The 18,238-nt window shown below is 38.2% G+C and overlaps 1 protein-coding gene across 4 annotated transcripts in view; it reads right to left on the bottom strand.

Moving 5' to 3' along the window:
• CRIM1 (cysteine rich transmembrane BMP regulator 1) overlaps positions 1-18,238 on the bottom strand; it is a 195,651-nt gene that overhangs the window by 138,222 nt on the left and 39,191 nt on the right. For 3 of the 4 annotated variants that reach the window (XM_024242035.3, XM_024242037.3, XM_054548230.2), the window contains exon 2: positions 16,285-16,458. The exons of the other annotated variant lie outside the window; for it this stretch is intronic. In XM_024242035.3, coding sequence (XP_024097803.2) covers positions 16,285-16,458 — 174 coding nt within the window. The remainder of the gene's footprint in view (positions 1-16,284; positions 16,459-18,238) is intronic. 4 annotated transcript variants of the gene reach the window in all.

The raw sequence follows: 18,238 nt of genomic DNA on the forward strand, positions 1-18,238 counted from the left end.
ATTGGTTCATTTTCCTGACAGCCTGAGTCCCTCCAAAATGCCAGTTAAGTGAATAAAGTCATTCGTAAGCCCATTTCACATTTACTACCTCCTAATCCCTCAATGTGTCTAGGTGTTGTAATTTTATAACCTTTTTCCTGGGGACATTCATTTATTTTTGATGCTGCAGATAATAGTAACTAATGTGAGATATAATCATTTTACTTCTCTTCTTAGAAAGTACTTCACATAAGATTTAAAAGATCTGAAATGTCTTCTCTGGTAATAGAAAACAACAGTACCTCAGCTCATGGGAAATATAACAAAATCAATCATGTTACATTATGTTAAGCAAACATATATCAAATGGGCCACCATTTGTATATCAAATTTAAGATATCAAAGATACATAAATTTAAGATGTATAAAATTTTGTATATCAAATTTAACATACAACAAATGGGCCACTATTTAAAATTCATTTGTTTTAAATATGTCTTAAAAACTTTGATATGAGTCATATGGCAAAAATCTTGATAGAAAGGTTAGTATGATTGAGGAATAGACAAATAATACAAGTGCATGAAGCATCAAAGTCAGTACATGATTTAAAAATCCCTCTGAACTGAACAGTGACAGAACTGTCAGATGTGGCAAATATTTCAATAAAGAGAGCAGTAAAATACAGCCAAGAACTCCCACTGCCAATCTCTCGATGGCCAAATATGGAGGCTTCTCCAAAACACAATTTCACTTGGACTGGGCTGGAATGGGTTAAATGCAGAAATTTGGTGACTTCCATTTTATGTCGTTCTTTACCTTTGTCCTCGCCCCCCCGCCCCCATTTGTAGAAAACTGAAACTGCAAGTTAACAGCTACTCCCCTTTGGCTTACTGGAGTTCTTGGTTATTTACTGAGAATGTTTCAAATAATTCTGTTGGGCGTCATCACAGTTACTAGTGGACATACCATCTAATCATGACCCGTAGCAGCTCTGGTCTACCTAAAGGGAGACAAGCTTTCTGACTTGTTGCTCTAGAAATGTCAACAAAAGGAAGACAGTTTTCGACTTTATCTCTCATATTTCCTTTGAATTCAATAGGGTCAGCTTCACTAGTGTGCGGGAAGCAGATAGACAACACAATTTAATTGCAAAGTTGGGTGTGGTTGTTATAGTGATAAGGGAAATGAAAATGGAAGCAGTTTGAATAATATTTATTTGAAGAGTCATAGCTTATCCTCTATAAGCTATTTACAAAGTGCATAATATTACATCAATTCTTAGAAACGAACCACTGGAATGTATCTCACGGGTTAAGAGTCTATAACTAATGTGCACCATTAAGGAAGACCAAAATTCTCAGGAAACTCTTAACCAGAGAATGTAACACTATTATCGGCACTGTCATATTTAATAGCACACAGGTAACTGTACACACACACACACACACAAAGAATAAGATAAAAATAATCACATGGTTGCACTTATTTCCACATATTACCTATGATATCATCATGGATGTATATGTGCTTATATACATGTAGCTATATAAATTCATACATGCATATGGGACTTATTTGTATACAATGTTCTTCTGGCACACAAAGTACAAAAAATACAAGTCACATGCATAATTTTTTTCAGAAAATGCATTATTTCCTATGCATATGAACACAGACTATTTATTATAAATCCATATAGAATACACTCTCCTGACTAAAGAGGTTTAGTTCTTGATATATCAAAAGGACCCCCAAGGGCAACATTATAATAAGACCTGTACTTAGACAGACATGAAGCCAGGCTGAGAGGCATGAAATAATACATACACAACATTTTTGGGAGTTCCATGTTGCAATGAAGTGTTAACACCACATAATAACTGTATTTGAAAAATTCCAGATGAAACAGAAATAAGTTAGGTCTCAATCAGAAAGCAATCTGAGGTCCTATTGTAATTAGCAATCAAAATGCCAAAGGGCACCAAGAACATGTAAGTGGAATAGTATTTTCTTTTTAGTACCACAGAGATAAATGTCACTTTAGATGTTATATGCAAAATATTTATTTAGGCAGTTTAGAACCCTGACTAGTACCCAGATCTGCGTCAGACACGACTGAGAATATGAGAATTTGTTTCATGCCTTAAAAAAGTCAGCAAGCAAGGTCCTCTGAGGTCACAGCAGGACCACCATGGAACAAGTCCCAAGTTCCCTCCTCAATGTGGCTTCAAGGATACTTGCAGAAGCCACTTTAATGCACCCTGCCATGAACTCAAACACTGAAACAAGTGTCTTTTCATGTACACTGTTGCAAAACCACAACTCTGATATTTATAAAAAGTCTGTGAGGCAGATTGGACTTTTTTTTCCCCAAGGCAGCAGGAACAGTAAATAACAATCTTTAATAGAATACAGATACATAAACAAGATCAGAATGTGTTTTAGGAATCTTTAAAGTGTCCTTCTATTAGAGGATAACCAGTGTTTTTACCTATCTTTGTATTTTCAGGACTTTTCCTCTTAATAACAGAACATGGGAACACATTTTAAAGAGAAAAAAATTCACTTTCTAAACTGGGTGAAAGACAAAAAAGAAAACCCCGACAAGGACAAGATACAATAGTAGCTCATTTTACTTATAAACAGCTTTCCTCTATGTCTGTAAAACTTGGATTTTATCTGCAGACAAATAAATGGATATATTAAGAAAAAGACACAGCAATTTTTTAACATTATTAAATTCCGGTATTGTTCTTTTGTTATTGGAACAGGAAAAGAAAGGCTACTGATAAGGAAAAAGCACTTCATTTGCTTTTCGGGAAATTGAAAAAAAATCCCACTGACAGAGAAAAGAATAATGAAGCGTAGGAAAACTAGGAAGTTGTCAACCAGAAACAAAAAAAAACACATCCTCGATTTAGAGGGACATTCCAGTTCCTTAAAAACTCACACAGACATTAATTCATGTTAATTCCTTCCCTTTTCCAACCTTACAGGCACCACTTACTGCTGTCACCTCCTCCTGATGCATAAAACACTTAGCAAGAGAAACCACGAATCAAAAGCAGGAAGGCACACTGTAAGAGTATATCCCTACCTTTGCATGTATCATCAACCAATGGGAATCCATTGTTATCTTACAGCGTATGCACCATTAAAAGAATGGTCTCATAGCTTTTGAAACAAATTATTCAAATGCCCCAGAACAGTATGCTTAGTGAAGGTCAACATGAACTAGGGAATGAGTCAAATTTTATTATTAGAATGTTTCTTTAAAAAAACTCAAATATTTAATTTTAGTGCTCTTAAATACCTTTCTTGAGAAAGTTATACATTTCACAAAGAACAAAGAAGTGCTGATTCTAGAAGTAAACATATGTGTCTATAAATCACAAAGTAGCTTTTAAACTGATTAAAGTTAGCTTTGATTCTTGTTTATCAATGTCTTCCAGAGTGTCTACTGGGCATAACACTATTCACACTGGGTATGGCTGCTCTACCCTCATTGTAACTCCTTGTGTATCTGATCTCTCCCACTAGACTTCTTAGGGCGAGGTCCTTTCCATATTCATCTCAAGTGCCCCTATGCAGTGGGCCAGCCCCAGGACAATCCTCCACAAGTGAGCAGGGCTCAGTCAGGAAGGGGTATCATTGACTGTAGAAATCCTTGCTCCTTCCTTCTGGATTGAATTCAATATGAATTTCACAATTAGGATTAAAATGTGGGGATGCTGGCAGAGGTAACACTCTAGGGTACAACCAATCAAAAAGGGTAAACAATTTAAAATTTTTCCTAAATTACAGTTACTGGTGGAAACGAGAGAAAGATGACACTGGGTTTCTGAGGTGGAAAAAAACTGAAAGAATAGGGAGGGCATAGTGGGAAAAAGACAAATTTGGCCATCTTTACAATTTTCATGTAAGGTTAGCTCTATTAACCTTCAACAAGAACTGGAGGAAAGTAGAGCTTTGCTTAGAGGTATATTTTTACGTATGATGGTATGCATTCAGCCCTGCTTCCTCCCATTAGCAAATTATTTTTTCTTTTTTAATTAAAACCCTCTTTATTTAAGAGCTTTTTTTTTTCCCTCTGAGGATCTCTTAAGATACTAGTAAATACATAATACTGGCAAGACAGGTGAGTAGAAAAAACACAGTGTCTAATAGAGATTCCTCACCTATAGTGATACAATTATAAGAACATTTGAAATGATCACTTTTTGACTGCCTGTGAGTTTATGCTAAAGTGGTTATGCTCCCAGACTCTTTCTTGAACTTCCCTTGCACAGACTTTTATTTTTTTTTTTCTCATAAGCAGGATATAAACTGTCCAGCTTGGTTGAGTTGTCCAAAATCCCAGATCGTGGTCTTGGAATACTAATTACACTAACTAACGAGGTTTTAATTGCCTGACAGCTCCTGCTTATGCAAACCCTCTGGTTGATGGAGACAAGCCTGGGGCTGCAGCTCCGCTCTGCAGGAGGCGGAGAACCCCTGTGGACACAGAAGGGACAGCTCCAGCTCCCCTTAGAGGGAAGGGAGCTCTGCCATGGGGAGTGGTCTCCACTCACAGCAGCCTTTGCCAGCAGCTCAGAAGGCCTCCTGGGCTGGGATTCCAGATCCCTTCTCATGTCAGGAAAAACCTTTGTGGGGGCCAGGGCTTAGCCGGACACAGCTGGGCAAAGCAGCAACTCAGCAGCTCAGCAGCTCTGTGTTACAGAGCACATGCCAAGCCCTGGGAAAAACTGAGAGGTCACCTACAGCCAAGTCAGAAACCACAAACACACGCAGGAGTGCTCAGGGCTGCCCCAGCAGTGAACATGTCACCCTGCTAAGGTCAGTCATTAGACCAACGTTTTTTAAGCATCCTGGATAGGTGGAGTTTTAGGCACGGCCCTCAAGAACACCATTTATCTGGCTCAACGTGTCAGGCTGTTTTTGTCCTTGTAATGTTAACAATAAGTCTCTTCTAAAAACACATAGTAAGTACATTCTATTTAATCCTGAAATAAAGCCCAGATGTAGCAAAACCTGCTCACCTATAACTTCTGGTGCTCCTTTAACCAACCTGGGATTAGGTATGGGAAGAGGACAGAAAGGTGCTTGAACAAGGCACATCTTTGGACAGAAGAGATGGCTTCAAAGCTCAGAGTTAAGAGTTAAAACAAAGAAAAAGGTGAAAAAAAATCCATGAATGAATGGTATACAACATTATTATGCTGTTTACAGATGACTGTATAGAAAGTATCACTCTAAATGTCAACTGGAAAATTTGTTTTTTATACCAATCCTTTTTGTAACCTAATGTGTAGGAATAAAAAGGCTCCTTTACACTCACACTCCTGTTGGTAACTGGATATAAAATATTTAATTGTGACTTTTTTTTTTTTTTTTTTGACGGGCACAAGAAATCACAACAACCAGAAGGTCACTGTATGACTTCCAACAGTTAAAATGCAGGTATAATTATTCAACCAACAACTGCTCCTCTCCAACTGGTCTCAGGCCAAGTTCCTTGAGTTTCCTGTTTTTATTTCCCAGATAATTTGAAACTGGTTTTTGCCTTTTGGTAACCCTTTTTATTTTCCTGGTACCAGTTATCAAGACATCAAAACAACGATTTAAAACATGTTTCTAAGGAAAATTCTCCCCAAAATTTGTATCTGTAACAAAAAATTTTTAAATATTAACTGTCAACATAAATAAAAGTATACTACTTACAAAAATATGTAACTTTGTCTACACTTTCTTTCCCAATGACACTGCTAGAATTTAAAATGAAACACATGTACTTTTATTTTAAAGTCACTTTACATATCTGTTTACAGATATACATACACACGAATATGTATACGTGTGTGTGCTTATGTATATATGCTCCAAAAAAGAAAAGACAAAGAATATTGTCAACTTGTGATTGTCTTTACAAACAGAGCGGGATAAAATTTAAAGTTGCATAATGGTCTTACTGCCTTATAAACAAGTACCTTTGATGGCACTTGGGAAGCTAAAGGAAAAATCAGCTGGGACCTTGATGATAATGAGATCCCTGACCCACGCGGAAGGTGAGGTTAAATGTGTTTTCCTTTGGTGAAGGGAAGGGAATTTCAGATCCTTTGCTCATGTCAGGAAAAACCTTTGTGGGGGCCAGGACTTAGTGTTTCTAAACTTGATAAGCAGTGTTAACTGGATTCCCCCAAAATAACCTTTTTAAACAAATTATATGAGCTAAAGCAATACATTCACAAGCATAATACCACTTTCAGATGTAACTAGCCTAAGAGAACTAGAATCTATGATGAGTAAGTTTGATGAAGCAGCTGTGTAACTTAAAATTTAGGAATCTGTACACATGAAAGTCCTGAAGCAAAGAAGGCATGGCCCTTGCAATGCAGAATGCTTGGTTTCAGGATAAATAAGAATCAGTTTTATTTCTTATTTAAAACCTCTCAAAGTTTATCTTTTTTTTTTGGGGGGGGGGGGGAGTCAAATATTAGCAGAGTTAAACTAGTAAGACTTATCAAGTTTAAAACACTAAGTCCTGGCCCCCTGGCCCCCACGAAGGTTTTTCCTGACATGAGCAAAGGATCTGGAATTCCCTTCCCTTGACTTCCCCCTTCCCTTCCAAAGGAAAACACATTTAACCTCACCTTCCGGGTGGGTCAGGGACCTCATTATCATCAAGGTCCCAGCTGATTTTTCCTTTAGCTTCCCAAGTGCCAACAAAGGTCATATATTCTACTATCAATGAGTATATTAACAGCAGTTTGGAAAGGCCAAGAGCTTTCCCCCAAATCCTTTCCCTTAAACTTCATAAACCTTATAAAATGTACACAATCCACCCATTTTCATCCTCCCTCCTATGGAACAATTACAGTGGTGATAATTCGTAACGACTGTCTTATTAGTTTAACTCTGCTATATAATACTCTTATAGTAAACAGCAATTATATTTTTGAAGAACATATAATTTAATTTTCAGTATATCTGATCCTGTGAATTAATTATTATTTCTAATACAGTCAATAACATATTAGGAAATATTTTGAAATAATGGCATTTAATGCCATATGGAGATCAATATAATTGCCAAAAAAATCCATAGACATAAAATTTTAGATATATTTGTAAAGTTTAGCAAAGACCAAATTGGTAAACCTATGAAAAGGATCAACTCTATTAAAAGCAAATGATTTTTCCAGCATCCGAGTCCCAGGCTTTGTTTTGTCCCTTACCATGAGGTCCTGTATAAAATGAAATATTTCATTTTTAATTTAACATTTACTTGAGAAAAAAATTTTTTAATTGCATAATAAAATCATTACCATATATTAACATCTGAAGCAAAGCAATGTATAAGATATGCTTTTTTAAAAAAACAATGAAAGAAGCAGTGGAAATCAAAATTAGGTCCAGTGACTACTTGAAGATATGATGTTCTCTGACACCAGCACAACAAATCCATTTCTCTGTGTAGCGAAGTCGATTCACAAAAACACTCTATAACTTTTCTACTCAAACTGTGGTGAAAATGAGCAGTAGCAGCTTCTCCTGGGGCTTGCTGGAAATGCAGATTTCCCTAGCCCTAGTCTAGTCCTAGTTAAGCAAGTTCTCCGTGTGGCCATCAAGCTCTCTCAAGTTTCAGAAACCCAGGAAACACCCTCAGTGCATGATACCCAGGCTCCCCATGGACCTTCAGTTCCGTATGGGAATGCGGGTAGGGGCAGAGCTGGGAGCCTCTGTCTTCCCTGTACTTACGCAATGGCAGCAGGTTTCTTGCTACAGCTGAAAAGTGTCTCCATGAAGCGGTTCTAGTGGCAGGAACGTTAAGAGGAAATTCTGTTGCACTATCTCAAAGGCGGCATGAATGCTAATACTCCCAGCTCCACCAGATCACATTTACTTGGGTGTTTTCTGTGAGCATTTTCCCCCACGCACATAAAAAATACCCAAAATGATTTTGAGAAAGAAGTTATATAAATAAAAATATGGTATAATATTCCTTTCTAAATACGAAAGATTTGTTTACTGACAAACATTACAGATGACATAAGATTTACAACATTTTATTAGGCCACACACAGCACAGGGTTGTACTACAGCCTCTAGACCAAGGACAAGGTAACAATCGAGAATAAAATTTAGCACGTACGCTTTACTTGTGTAAAGAAAAAAAAGTAAAATAAGTGAAATGTAAAAAACTAAAAATGGAATAAGAAACTCATGATATTACCATTTCCTTAGGTAGCACTGAAATAGTAAATGTAGAGTACAGGATAATTAAGTTAATGATCTGAGGCAACTGTTATCTAGGCTTTAAAAAACAAAAAGAAAAAAGGCTATAAAACAGAAGTCTTTGTGTAAAAATTAGTTTCATTTCAGAGAACATAGCCATACAATACAAAATTAAAATATAAAAACAAAAAAACAAAGCAAGGTCCCATAGTATATTGAAAATGTGTTGCAATTTAGGTCATTTAGAAAATAGTCCTCAGGTAAAAGCAAACTAAATTTGCACTGCAATCTGAGGCGTAGTGGCACATGGCATGTGTTCAATACATTCTTTTTGAATGAATACATGAATAAATGCATGAATGAATCAACAATTAAAGCAGCTCTAAACTGAAAGCGGCTGTCTCAGAAGGTACTTGTAGAGAATGCTGAGTACCTTCTGGACTGAAAGAGTCTATGACTATAATCCTATTTCTTGGCCTCCCTATCCAATTACTTAATCATTTCAGTGCTTCTACTCTGAACTAGCCCTAATTCCAGGTGTGGGTCTGACCAGCTCTACTATAGTCAGATACTTTTAAAGGCTTTTTTAAACAAGGGAGTATAAATTAGTCAACCAATCAATTAACAATTAATTAAAATAATGTATTCCATTTTATACATCTCAATATCATGGGCGCTGGCAATTGTGTTTTAGACTTTCACTTGGCTAACAATAGCAATCCTTGGATTTTCTTCTACCATGCTAACAGAGGAGTCACCTCCTGCGCCAGCTTCCCTGCACGGGGTCCTTTTATCTCACTCTTGGTGTGTTAACATTGCCAGTCACTTTTTTCCTCCATTATGCACGTTACTGTCACATTAATCTTCCTAAAAATGCTCATACTCCTCACATCATTTATGTACTCAAAAGTCATTAGACACCACAGTCTCCCTCGGAGGGTGACTCATAAATTCTTATCTCCAGCTCAGATCTCTCTCTGAGTTCCAGACCTGTAACTCTCATCCTCCCCTTGATTCTCCATAGATACCTCAAACATAACCAGAGTATCTACCTCATCCAATCTCCCACAAAGGTGCTCTCCTTGTATTTCACATTCTAATAAATGACACCACAATATATCCTGACTATCATCCTCCCAAAATCTATCCTGACCACCTCCTCTCCAGCATTTATCTTGATAATAGTCCTCCCCAAATCTGGAAGTCTTCCCTTTCTTCATCCCCTAAAGTCAATCAGCCACTGAAGCCCACTGATTTGGCCTCCTTAATATCTTCCTATCTGTACCTCTCTGCCCATCCTCTCTTTTCTATCCAAGGCTGCTCTTAAACTCTCCTTCCCTTCTGCTGAGCCAATCAACAAATTTCTCAGAGTTGGACTCAATTCCTAATTCCTCCACAAAACCTTCCTTGATTTATCCATCTTATGAATGCAACACAGTTCTTATTTGTCCACTCAATATAAAACTATGATGTATAGTATCACACGCCAATTTTTGATTGTCTATTTTTTCTCTATATATTTAGAGAAAATAATTCAAAACAGCCAAAAATCATAAACCATTCAACATTCTCCAAATGTTTTCAGCTAAAACAGAGGAGAATTATCTAAAGCCCTAAGTGTCTTCCTCCTTTTGCAAAATGTTCACTGTGCAAGCAGGACTAGGTTCCACATATTCTACACCAATCTAACCCATGTGATGTGTGATGCAGCAATGATGAAAACACATTTTATGGGTAAGACAGACACCCCTTCAGCCAGTTTCTGCCTGGTGATAAATCACTGCAAAGTAGGTTATTCTTATTTTTCTATACAAACTCCCAATGAGGTTATAACTTTTTGTGGAGAGATTTGACTTTTCTCAGGGATATCTTTTTGTAATTATACACCATAGAGCATGTATGTATGAATTCTACTTAATGAGTTACTGAATTACATTTAAAAATTGCTTGTGACAAACAGCTCTATGTGGATGCCAAATTTAATTTGCCCAAAACAAAACTCCTGTGTCCTTCCTAAATCTGCTCCTCCCTCTAGTAAAGGGCACTACAATTTGCTTAAACTCCACATCTAAGAGTACTCTTTGATTTCTCTTTCCCTCAACATCCATATCAACAACTCCTGCTAATTCTATTTCCAATGGTATCTCGAATGCACCTAATTCTCTTCATCTCCAGCTCTCAGGTACGAGGCCCCATTATCTCTTACATGAACTACTAAACGAACCCCTACCAGCCAGCTCTGTTCACACTCTTGCATCTCCCTACCCCAACCAGTCTCTTTTTCCACCATATTCATCTTTTAAAAGACAAATCATGTCAAACCTTTGCTCACAATCCTTTAATGGCTTTCCTGTGTACTCATCACAAAATCCACACATCTCATCATCATCTACAAGGGCTCAGGTGGTCTGGCCCTTACCTTTCCCTCCCTCCATTCTGGTCACGCTGTTTCTTCTTGCTAGTCCTTCAACACACCAAGCTTGTTCTCTCCTTAGAGCTTTTGCAGTTGCTGTTCCGTCCATATGGAATTCTCTCTCCTCAGGTCATCATAAGGCAAACTCCTTTGGGCTTTGAGATTTCAGTTTGGACTGCCCTTCCTTCGTAGAATATGTCCCTGACATCCCTGAATAAAGCAATTTTCCAAGTAATTCTCTATCACAGCATACTGGTTATTGTTTTCCAAAGCTTTTATCATACCATATGGTATTTTCTTGTTTATTTATGTATTTACTGCCTGTGTGACCATCAGGCTCTCTCAAGTTTGAGAAACCTAGGAGACACCCTTGGTGCATGACACCCAGGCTCCCCATGGACCTTCAACCCTGTATAAAAATGTGGGTGGGCACAGAGCTGGGAGCCTCCGTCTTCCCTGTACTTAGGGGATGGCAGCAGGTTTCTTGCTACAGCTGAAAGTGTCTCCATGCTACAGTTCCGGTGGCAAGACTTCAGTCCAAGTCCCCCTTTGGAGTTAAGCTCCATGAGAGCTGTATCCTCAACAAATACAACAGTGCCATGTACGTATCTGGCATTTCATAAATACTTGCTGGATGAAATAAACAGATGAATGGTTTCCAGGGTGTTTTATATTCTTCACCAAATGTGGCATGGTTTCGTATTTCTGATTAATTCTTGAATTATGACCACTGAATTACAATAATTTTTTTAAAAGCCATGTACCCAACTTGGAATTATAGGCAAACTTAAAAGTTCAACTTGTTCACTGCATCACGGAAACCTTTGGTATTGACATTACTTATGACCACTGAGCCCAGAGAGACCCCTAGAACACCCCTGTGGCAGCTGCAGAGGCTGGCACTATAGAGGCTGGCACTGCTTTTACTACTGCATCAAAATGACGTGCCCATGGTGCACTTTTGTGGTGCTCAGTCTAACATATACCAAATCACTGATGAATGAGCAGTAAGGCACGGAAGTACAAACTTTGTCAAGATCAAGGTGGGATAACTTGCAGGTCATTCCCTTTATCATACTTCTTCCTTAGAAAATACAGATCACTCTGACAAACTATTCTGCACCAAGCCATGGCTGACTATTATTCAGTATCCTATTTCCTTTATATTTTTAACAAATTGATTTTATGGTGATATGTTCAAGTATTTTAGAAATGAAAACAGTGAGTAAAATTGAGGACCAACTCCTTTTAAACAAACATAAGTAATACACAGGAACTTTTTCAATGCTCAGAAATTTCCAGTATTCTCCATAAGTCTATAACATTGAAATGCCCTGCAATGACTTCCACACATTTTTAAAGATGTTATAGCAACATTTTGAATTCATTTTCAGCATCACCACCAAAAACACAGAAATGGAGACCCATGTTTTCTCATTATGCTCTGCCAAGAATACTATTCTTCTTGCCCTATCCCCACCACTGCACACCCTTAATACTATAAACTACTCAAAGAAGAATCCCTAAAAGGAGGCTTTAACTAGACTATTCACCTTCCTGTAAGAGATTTGAGAGCAAGTCTAAATTCGCCAGGTCATCCATCATCACTGCACTCTTAACCCCTCTTGGCTTTGCAAAATCACCCATTCCCTGTAGAAGCCTCCCTCCCAAATCCCATTCTGTGCCTTCTAGAGCTTATCAACAAAATCCTTTCTGACCTCATTCTTCCCTCTGGATGTTCCCTTCACCTTCTTGTGTAAATTGTAACCTAGGTAGTACCTGATTACTCTTTTTCCTTTGAAGTCTTCTCAAATGGGAATGGCTTTATCTCCCACATTCCATAAATCCTGGCAGGGGCATAGGTATCCTCTTTGTTCTCACTGCCCCTTTAAGATCATTCTTCCTTTTCCCCTTTAAAAATAAAACTTTGTCCACTTGAAGCATATGCAATTAGATATCACCAGCCACACGGAGGTGTGGCATTTACCTGCAGAACTTCTGGCTCCATGTATCTTCCCTGCTACTATTCCTTGGCATCTTCATCATTGGTAGAGGCACTCCATCCTGACTCACCTATCTGACCTCCCACCCCCAGTGATGTTGTTCTTCACCCCTCTTCAATCAACTACATCATCCATAGTAATTTCTAACCCTCATTACAACCAATAATAACTTTCTCTTCAAGTATTCATTTCTACTTGCTTCCTTAGCTATCTCACTCCATTAATCCTTCAATCCCACTAGAACCTCCCCTCTACTCTCCATATCACTGACTCCCTGATTTTGTCTCCTTCTCAGTGTAGATTACACGGTCAATCACTATAAAGCTCTCTTATATAATCCTCAATCCCCATGACTCCCTCTTTCTACCAGAATGGTCAAGAAAATACCCAACCTGCAACCTCTCTACCTACACTGCACACCTACATAAGAACAAGAGAAAATCACGCAACTGTGCTGGCCAGCCTCTTTTCAAAGACATAACCACTAACCTCAAGTAAGCTGTCAGCACCAGTAGGTGACCCTACTACATTTCCCTAGTTAATTCATTTGTCCTCTCCTTTAAAGATGTCTATTTACATTTTCCTCTTTCTCTTTGATTTTCCACACCCTTTCTTCCATCTCAATGTCAGATGATGACCTTCTTTTATACTTCCCTGAGAAACAAACAATTTTGTCCTTTTTATTCCTGAAAGTCTTTGCTCCTGCAATCGCCTTTCTTACATTATTGGCTTTTCCTTCTTACTAGATCATTCCGGTCATGATCCAAACATGCTGTAGTATCTCCTATATTTTCTTAAGCTCTTCTTGACCTCTACATTGCCCTAAAACAATTACCCCTATTTTCAGTACCATTTTATCATGAGACTCCTCAAAAGTCTTCCTACTTCTATTACTTGCACTATCATTCTACTTCAGGTTAGAAACCCTAGAATCATCTTTGTGTAATTTTCAACCTTCCCTTTTCTGCTAGCAGATACCGTAGGTTCTTCCATCAAAATGGTGCATATCCATCTCTTTGCTGTTTTCCTGCTGCCACTCTACTCCAGTTTCTTGTGGTAACACATCTAAACAGCTGAAAAGCTCTCCAACGAGCCTCTTGACTGCCATTATCTCCCTCTGCTAATCCAATTTGCATTCCACCACAACCAAAGTCTGCCTAATGTTGACTTCACCATCTTCTTTCTGTCTGTTCATAAGCCTACAATGATTTCTGATTGCTCATATTACCCGGCTTAGGCTTGTTGCACAATGTTTAAGACATTTCATAATCTGGTCCTATCCTGCCCCGAATCTTTATTTCCTATTGTCCACCAACATAAAACTCTGCTCTTTCTGACCAGTTTCCCAAGTGTATTCCATCTAAGTCATGCAGATTCCCACTTCCACATTCTCTTCTTTCGTCCATGTTGGCCTCATTCCTGAAATCTATTATCATCACTATTCTAAATCGTTCAGAGTCTACCCTCCATGACACCTTATCATACAATTCCAAATCATACTTTCTTGGCACTGAGGTCCTATAGCATTCCAAGTCTCTGTCACTATTAACGACGTGACTATTTGTTAAGTATGATTTCATCACTAATTCTTTCATATACAATATATACCTGAATATAAGTACACTTTTTCCTTCAAAATTCCTTCTCAGAAAAGGAAAATCCCCTAATCCTGACTTCTTACGAGATCTCACAAACTGCCTGGTGCTTTATTTTGAATAACAAAGCACTGTTTGTAGAAGATACATTAACCTTAAATGACCTCAACTAATTCCACATTTGGCTTACATAGAAGTCATCTGAAATAATAAGTTGGAAAATAACAAGTAAAGAAATTCAATCAGATACGGTAATTATTCCTGTGGGAATGATCTCAAAATTGGAAATGCTGGATCTCACAAACAGCCTTTTTAGAATCACTTTAAAAATCAATAAAGTTAATCTCCACGTTAATCTCCACATTGCAAAGATCATAAATACACACCTAACTAATTACAAATGCAACTGTCCTAATTTTATGTGACGAGATACTGGGTTTTGGGACAAAACTTCCTGGGATAGCATCATCCTTAGATTCAAAATCTGCTGCATCTCAAACAACTTAGGTGGCAGTGAAGAGGGCATGTTCAGGAGCAGGGCATTAAATGACCTGGAAGGGGGCCTGAGTAGAGACAATGACAACAATAGTGACGTCCTCACCATTCAGGACAGCTTCCTGAAATGTAAGAACAGCAAAAAGTAGTAATTCTAAACTGTGTATGACTTTATATGAATAAGTTTAAATGTGTATGCATAGTTAAATTATTAACTATGTAAATAGACATGTGATCACGTCATCTATATCCCTAAATGTTTACATACTGAAGATGGCAAAATACTCTTTTGTGGCAGGCAATGGGTGTGGGGAGCAAAGGGCAACTGAACAACAGAAATGAGTTACGTAACCAATGGTATTGTTTAAGTCATGATGTGACAGGAAGAATACTTGGTGTGATTAGTACTAGCACTGATACTCATCAAATGCGTGGAAGCTCAGTTTCCCAATGTCAAGTTCAAGGACTGGACTAAATGTTCTCTAGGATCCTCTGCAATTCACAAATGTTATTTCTATTGTTTTCTACTCTATTCTTTTCTAATGATTCAGGAGCACTGGTAAATACAAACAGAAACGTTATTTTGTAGGCTATTGCAAATTTCTTCTTCCTTACCATTTAATATAACTTGGAAACTAAGTACATTTCCAAAACTTCAGTCCTGCTTTACTGCCCTTATAAGCTTGATTTTTGGACTTTAAGAATCCTTGGTATTATATTACCAACCATTCCATCTTACAATGACATCATTTTAGAGATAAGAGGTATATTTAAGAATGCCTCTTTCAGTATTTTTTTCCCTCAAGAAGAAACTGGGGCTACGAGAGTTTAATGCTGGTTTGCGGCAGAGCGGAGACCCAAACCCAGGCTTTACCCCTTTTGGCTATGAGCCATGGCACCAAGCTCTCGGTACTTCACTCAAGATTACTGTGGTGATGAGTCATATATTCAATTTCTTGAAGTTTTTTCTCGGTTGTATGTATGAATGTACAAAAGTTATGGGCCATATCAGTATAATTTTCTTGTTACTTGAATGCAATTTCTGACTTCTCTCCAGAGGTGAAGAGCCTAATGATCCCTCCACGCCCTATGTGATTCCTGCCCTCCAGCAAAACCAACCTAAGCCTTCAATCATCACTGCATAATTCTCCCATTTCTGCTAAAGAGATAACTCTTTCACGCCAGATGAGCCGCATTTCTAATTAGCAGACTCTCCTCATGGAGCACCATCCTACGGTAAATCAAACAGAATGGACCTGGTGACAACAGATGCTGATCTCAAGCACACCGCTTGTGAAATCATCCATTATGCAGAGGTGGCCTAGGAGGGCTGGCACAGAGGGCCCTGCTCACACCACCACAGCACCGCCATTCCATAGCGTCTCGGAAACACACACATCACATCAGCACCTGGTAAACTTTACGCATCTTACTTGGGATTATACAAACTACCACTCTCTGTAAACTTGTCTTTGCCTTTTCAAGCTCAAATACTATTACTACTCAGAGTTACATAATGCTAAGGCTTACGACTGGATGGTTAACAAAAATTAATGCTTACCTTCAATTCTCTTTAAAGCTGAAAGGCACATATCCTGACTTGGAAACTCAAAGGGATTGCTGCAGGTTCGAATGGTGTTACATTCACATTTCCCATTGATTATATTGCAGCCAGCAATAAGGTTTTCATTGCATGGTTTAAAACCAAGCAGTTGGTCATCAGTCCAGTTCTCATCTGTAAAACAATTAACAACCAGATAATGTGTGTTTGCAGCTTCATTTAAAGGCCTGTTTGAGGGCAAAAATGCACTGGGATGTCAAGATTAATATTCAATTTTGACAAATCAATTTGTGAAAGGCAGTCTGGCTGAAACTTTACAAATGAATGAAACCCAATCTCTTCATAATAACTGAGAAAACTGAAATAATAGCCATCCATGTAGGCATTAAATAGCTATATGCACAAAGGTTGGAAATAAAAAACCACTACTTCTCTTAATGTGTTATTACAACAATAACTGAGATGCCTTTAAAAATGTTTAATATCAAATAAAGATTTCTGGGTTTTTTCATGTTCAATAAAATTACAAGAGTCACATTTGTCAATCTACAAAATTATTTTTTAAAAAGCTCTTTTTTGGCCAGGGACAGTGGCTCATGCCTGTAATCCCAACACTTTCAGAGACCAAGGCAGGGGGATTACTTGAGTCCAGGAGTTCATGACCAGCCTGGGCAACACAGTGAGACCCAGTCTCTACAAAAACAAAACAAAAAATTAGCTGGGAATGGTGGTGCATGCCTGTGGTCCCAGCACTCAGGAGTTTGAGGTGGAAGGATCACTTGAGCCCACGAGGTTGATCACGCCACTGCATTCCGGCCTGGGAAACAGGGTGAGACTCTCTTTAAAAAGCTAATTTTTTACTCTATTGATAGAGACCAACTTTAGGTTTAAAACAGCTCTTCAACTTACTGCATTAAGGCAGCTAATAATCAACATCAAAAATCAGATACCACCAAAAGAGTTACAATGGAGGGGATCCCCTCTAATGCGTTTGGGGAGACTGATAGTATCCATCACTGCCAACCCAAAGCCAGAAACAACAACAAAACTAAAGGGCTGCAGCTTAGTGACAGGCTGAGGTAACTGAATACTAAGGCTGAGACCAAATCAGGTTCTGATCATGGAATGGAGCAGACCACAATAAATAAAGTCGATTTTAAAAACAGCTATCATGGGACTCAGCTCCAAAAAATGCAATGAATATGACAGAATCATATGCAGGCTCAATTCTTAATAATATTCCTCATAGGAAATTAGACTATTTCTCTCTATGAATCCTTGGGCCATTATATGGGTTTTTTCCACACTTAACATTATCTTTAACAGATACTTTACCCACCTGAAATGGGAACTGACTGTTACATAGTAAACATGTTTCTGATAAGCATATCTGAAGAGAATTTTTTAAAGTACTTGAATTTAAGAAACCTTAAACCTCTTGCTCAAACTGAGGCAGGTATAAATGCCATCTTAAAAATCTGTTTTTGGCTGGGAGTGGTGGCTCATGCCTGTAATCCCAGCGTTTTGGGAGGCCGAGACAGGCAGATCACCTGGTCATCAGCCTGGCCAACATGGTGAAACCCCATCTCCATTAAAAATACAAAAATTAGCTGGACATGGTGGCACATGCCTGTGGTCCCAGTTACTCAGGAGGCTGAAGTGGGATAATTGTTTGAAACAGAGAAGCAGAGGTTGTAGTGAGCCAAGATTGCGCCACTGCACTCCAGCCTGGGCAACAAAGCGAAACTCCGCCTCAAAAAAAAAAAAAAAAAAAGACAGTACAAACAAATGGTTCTTATTTTTATAGGGTTAGCTTTTATTGCTGGCATCATTGCTCAGTGCATAAGTGAAGCAAAAGTCTGCTCTTCCTGACTGAAATAAATATTTTCTCACCAAGAGGTCTTTACAAGAATGTCATCTACTACATAAAGAGCTTCAGGGAGGTCCTTTGAAA

The sequence above is a fragment of the Pongo abelii genome, chromosome 12 (assembly GCF_028885655.2).
Source record: "Pongo abelii isolate AG06213 chromosome 12, NHGRI_mPonAbe1-v2.0_pri, whole genome shotgun sequence".
Lineage (NCBI taxonomy): Eukaryota > Metazoa > Chordata > Mammalia > Primates > Hominidae > Pongo > Pongo abelii.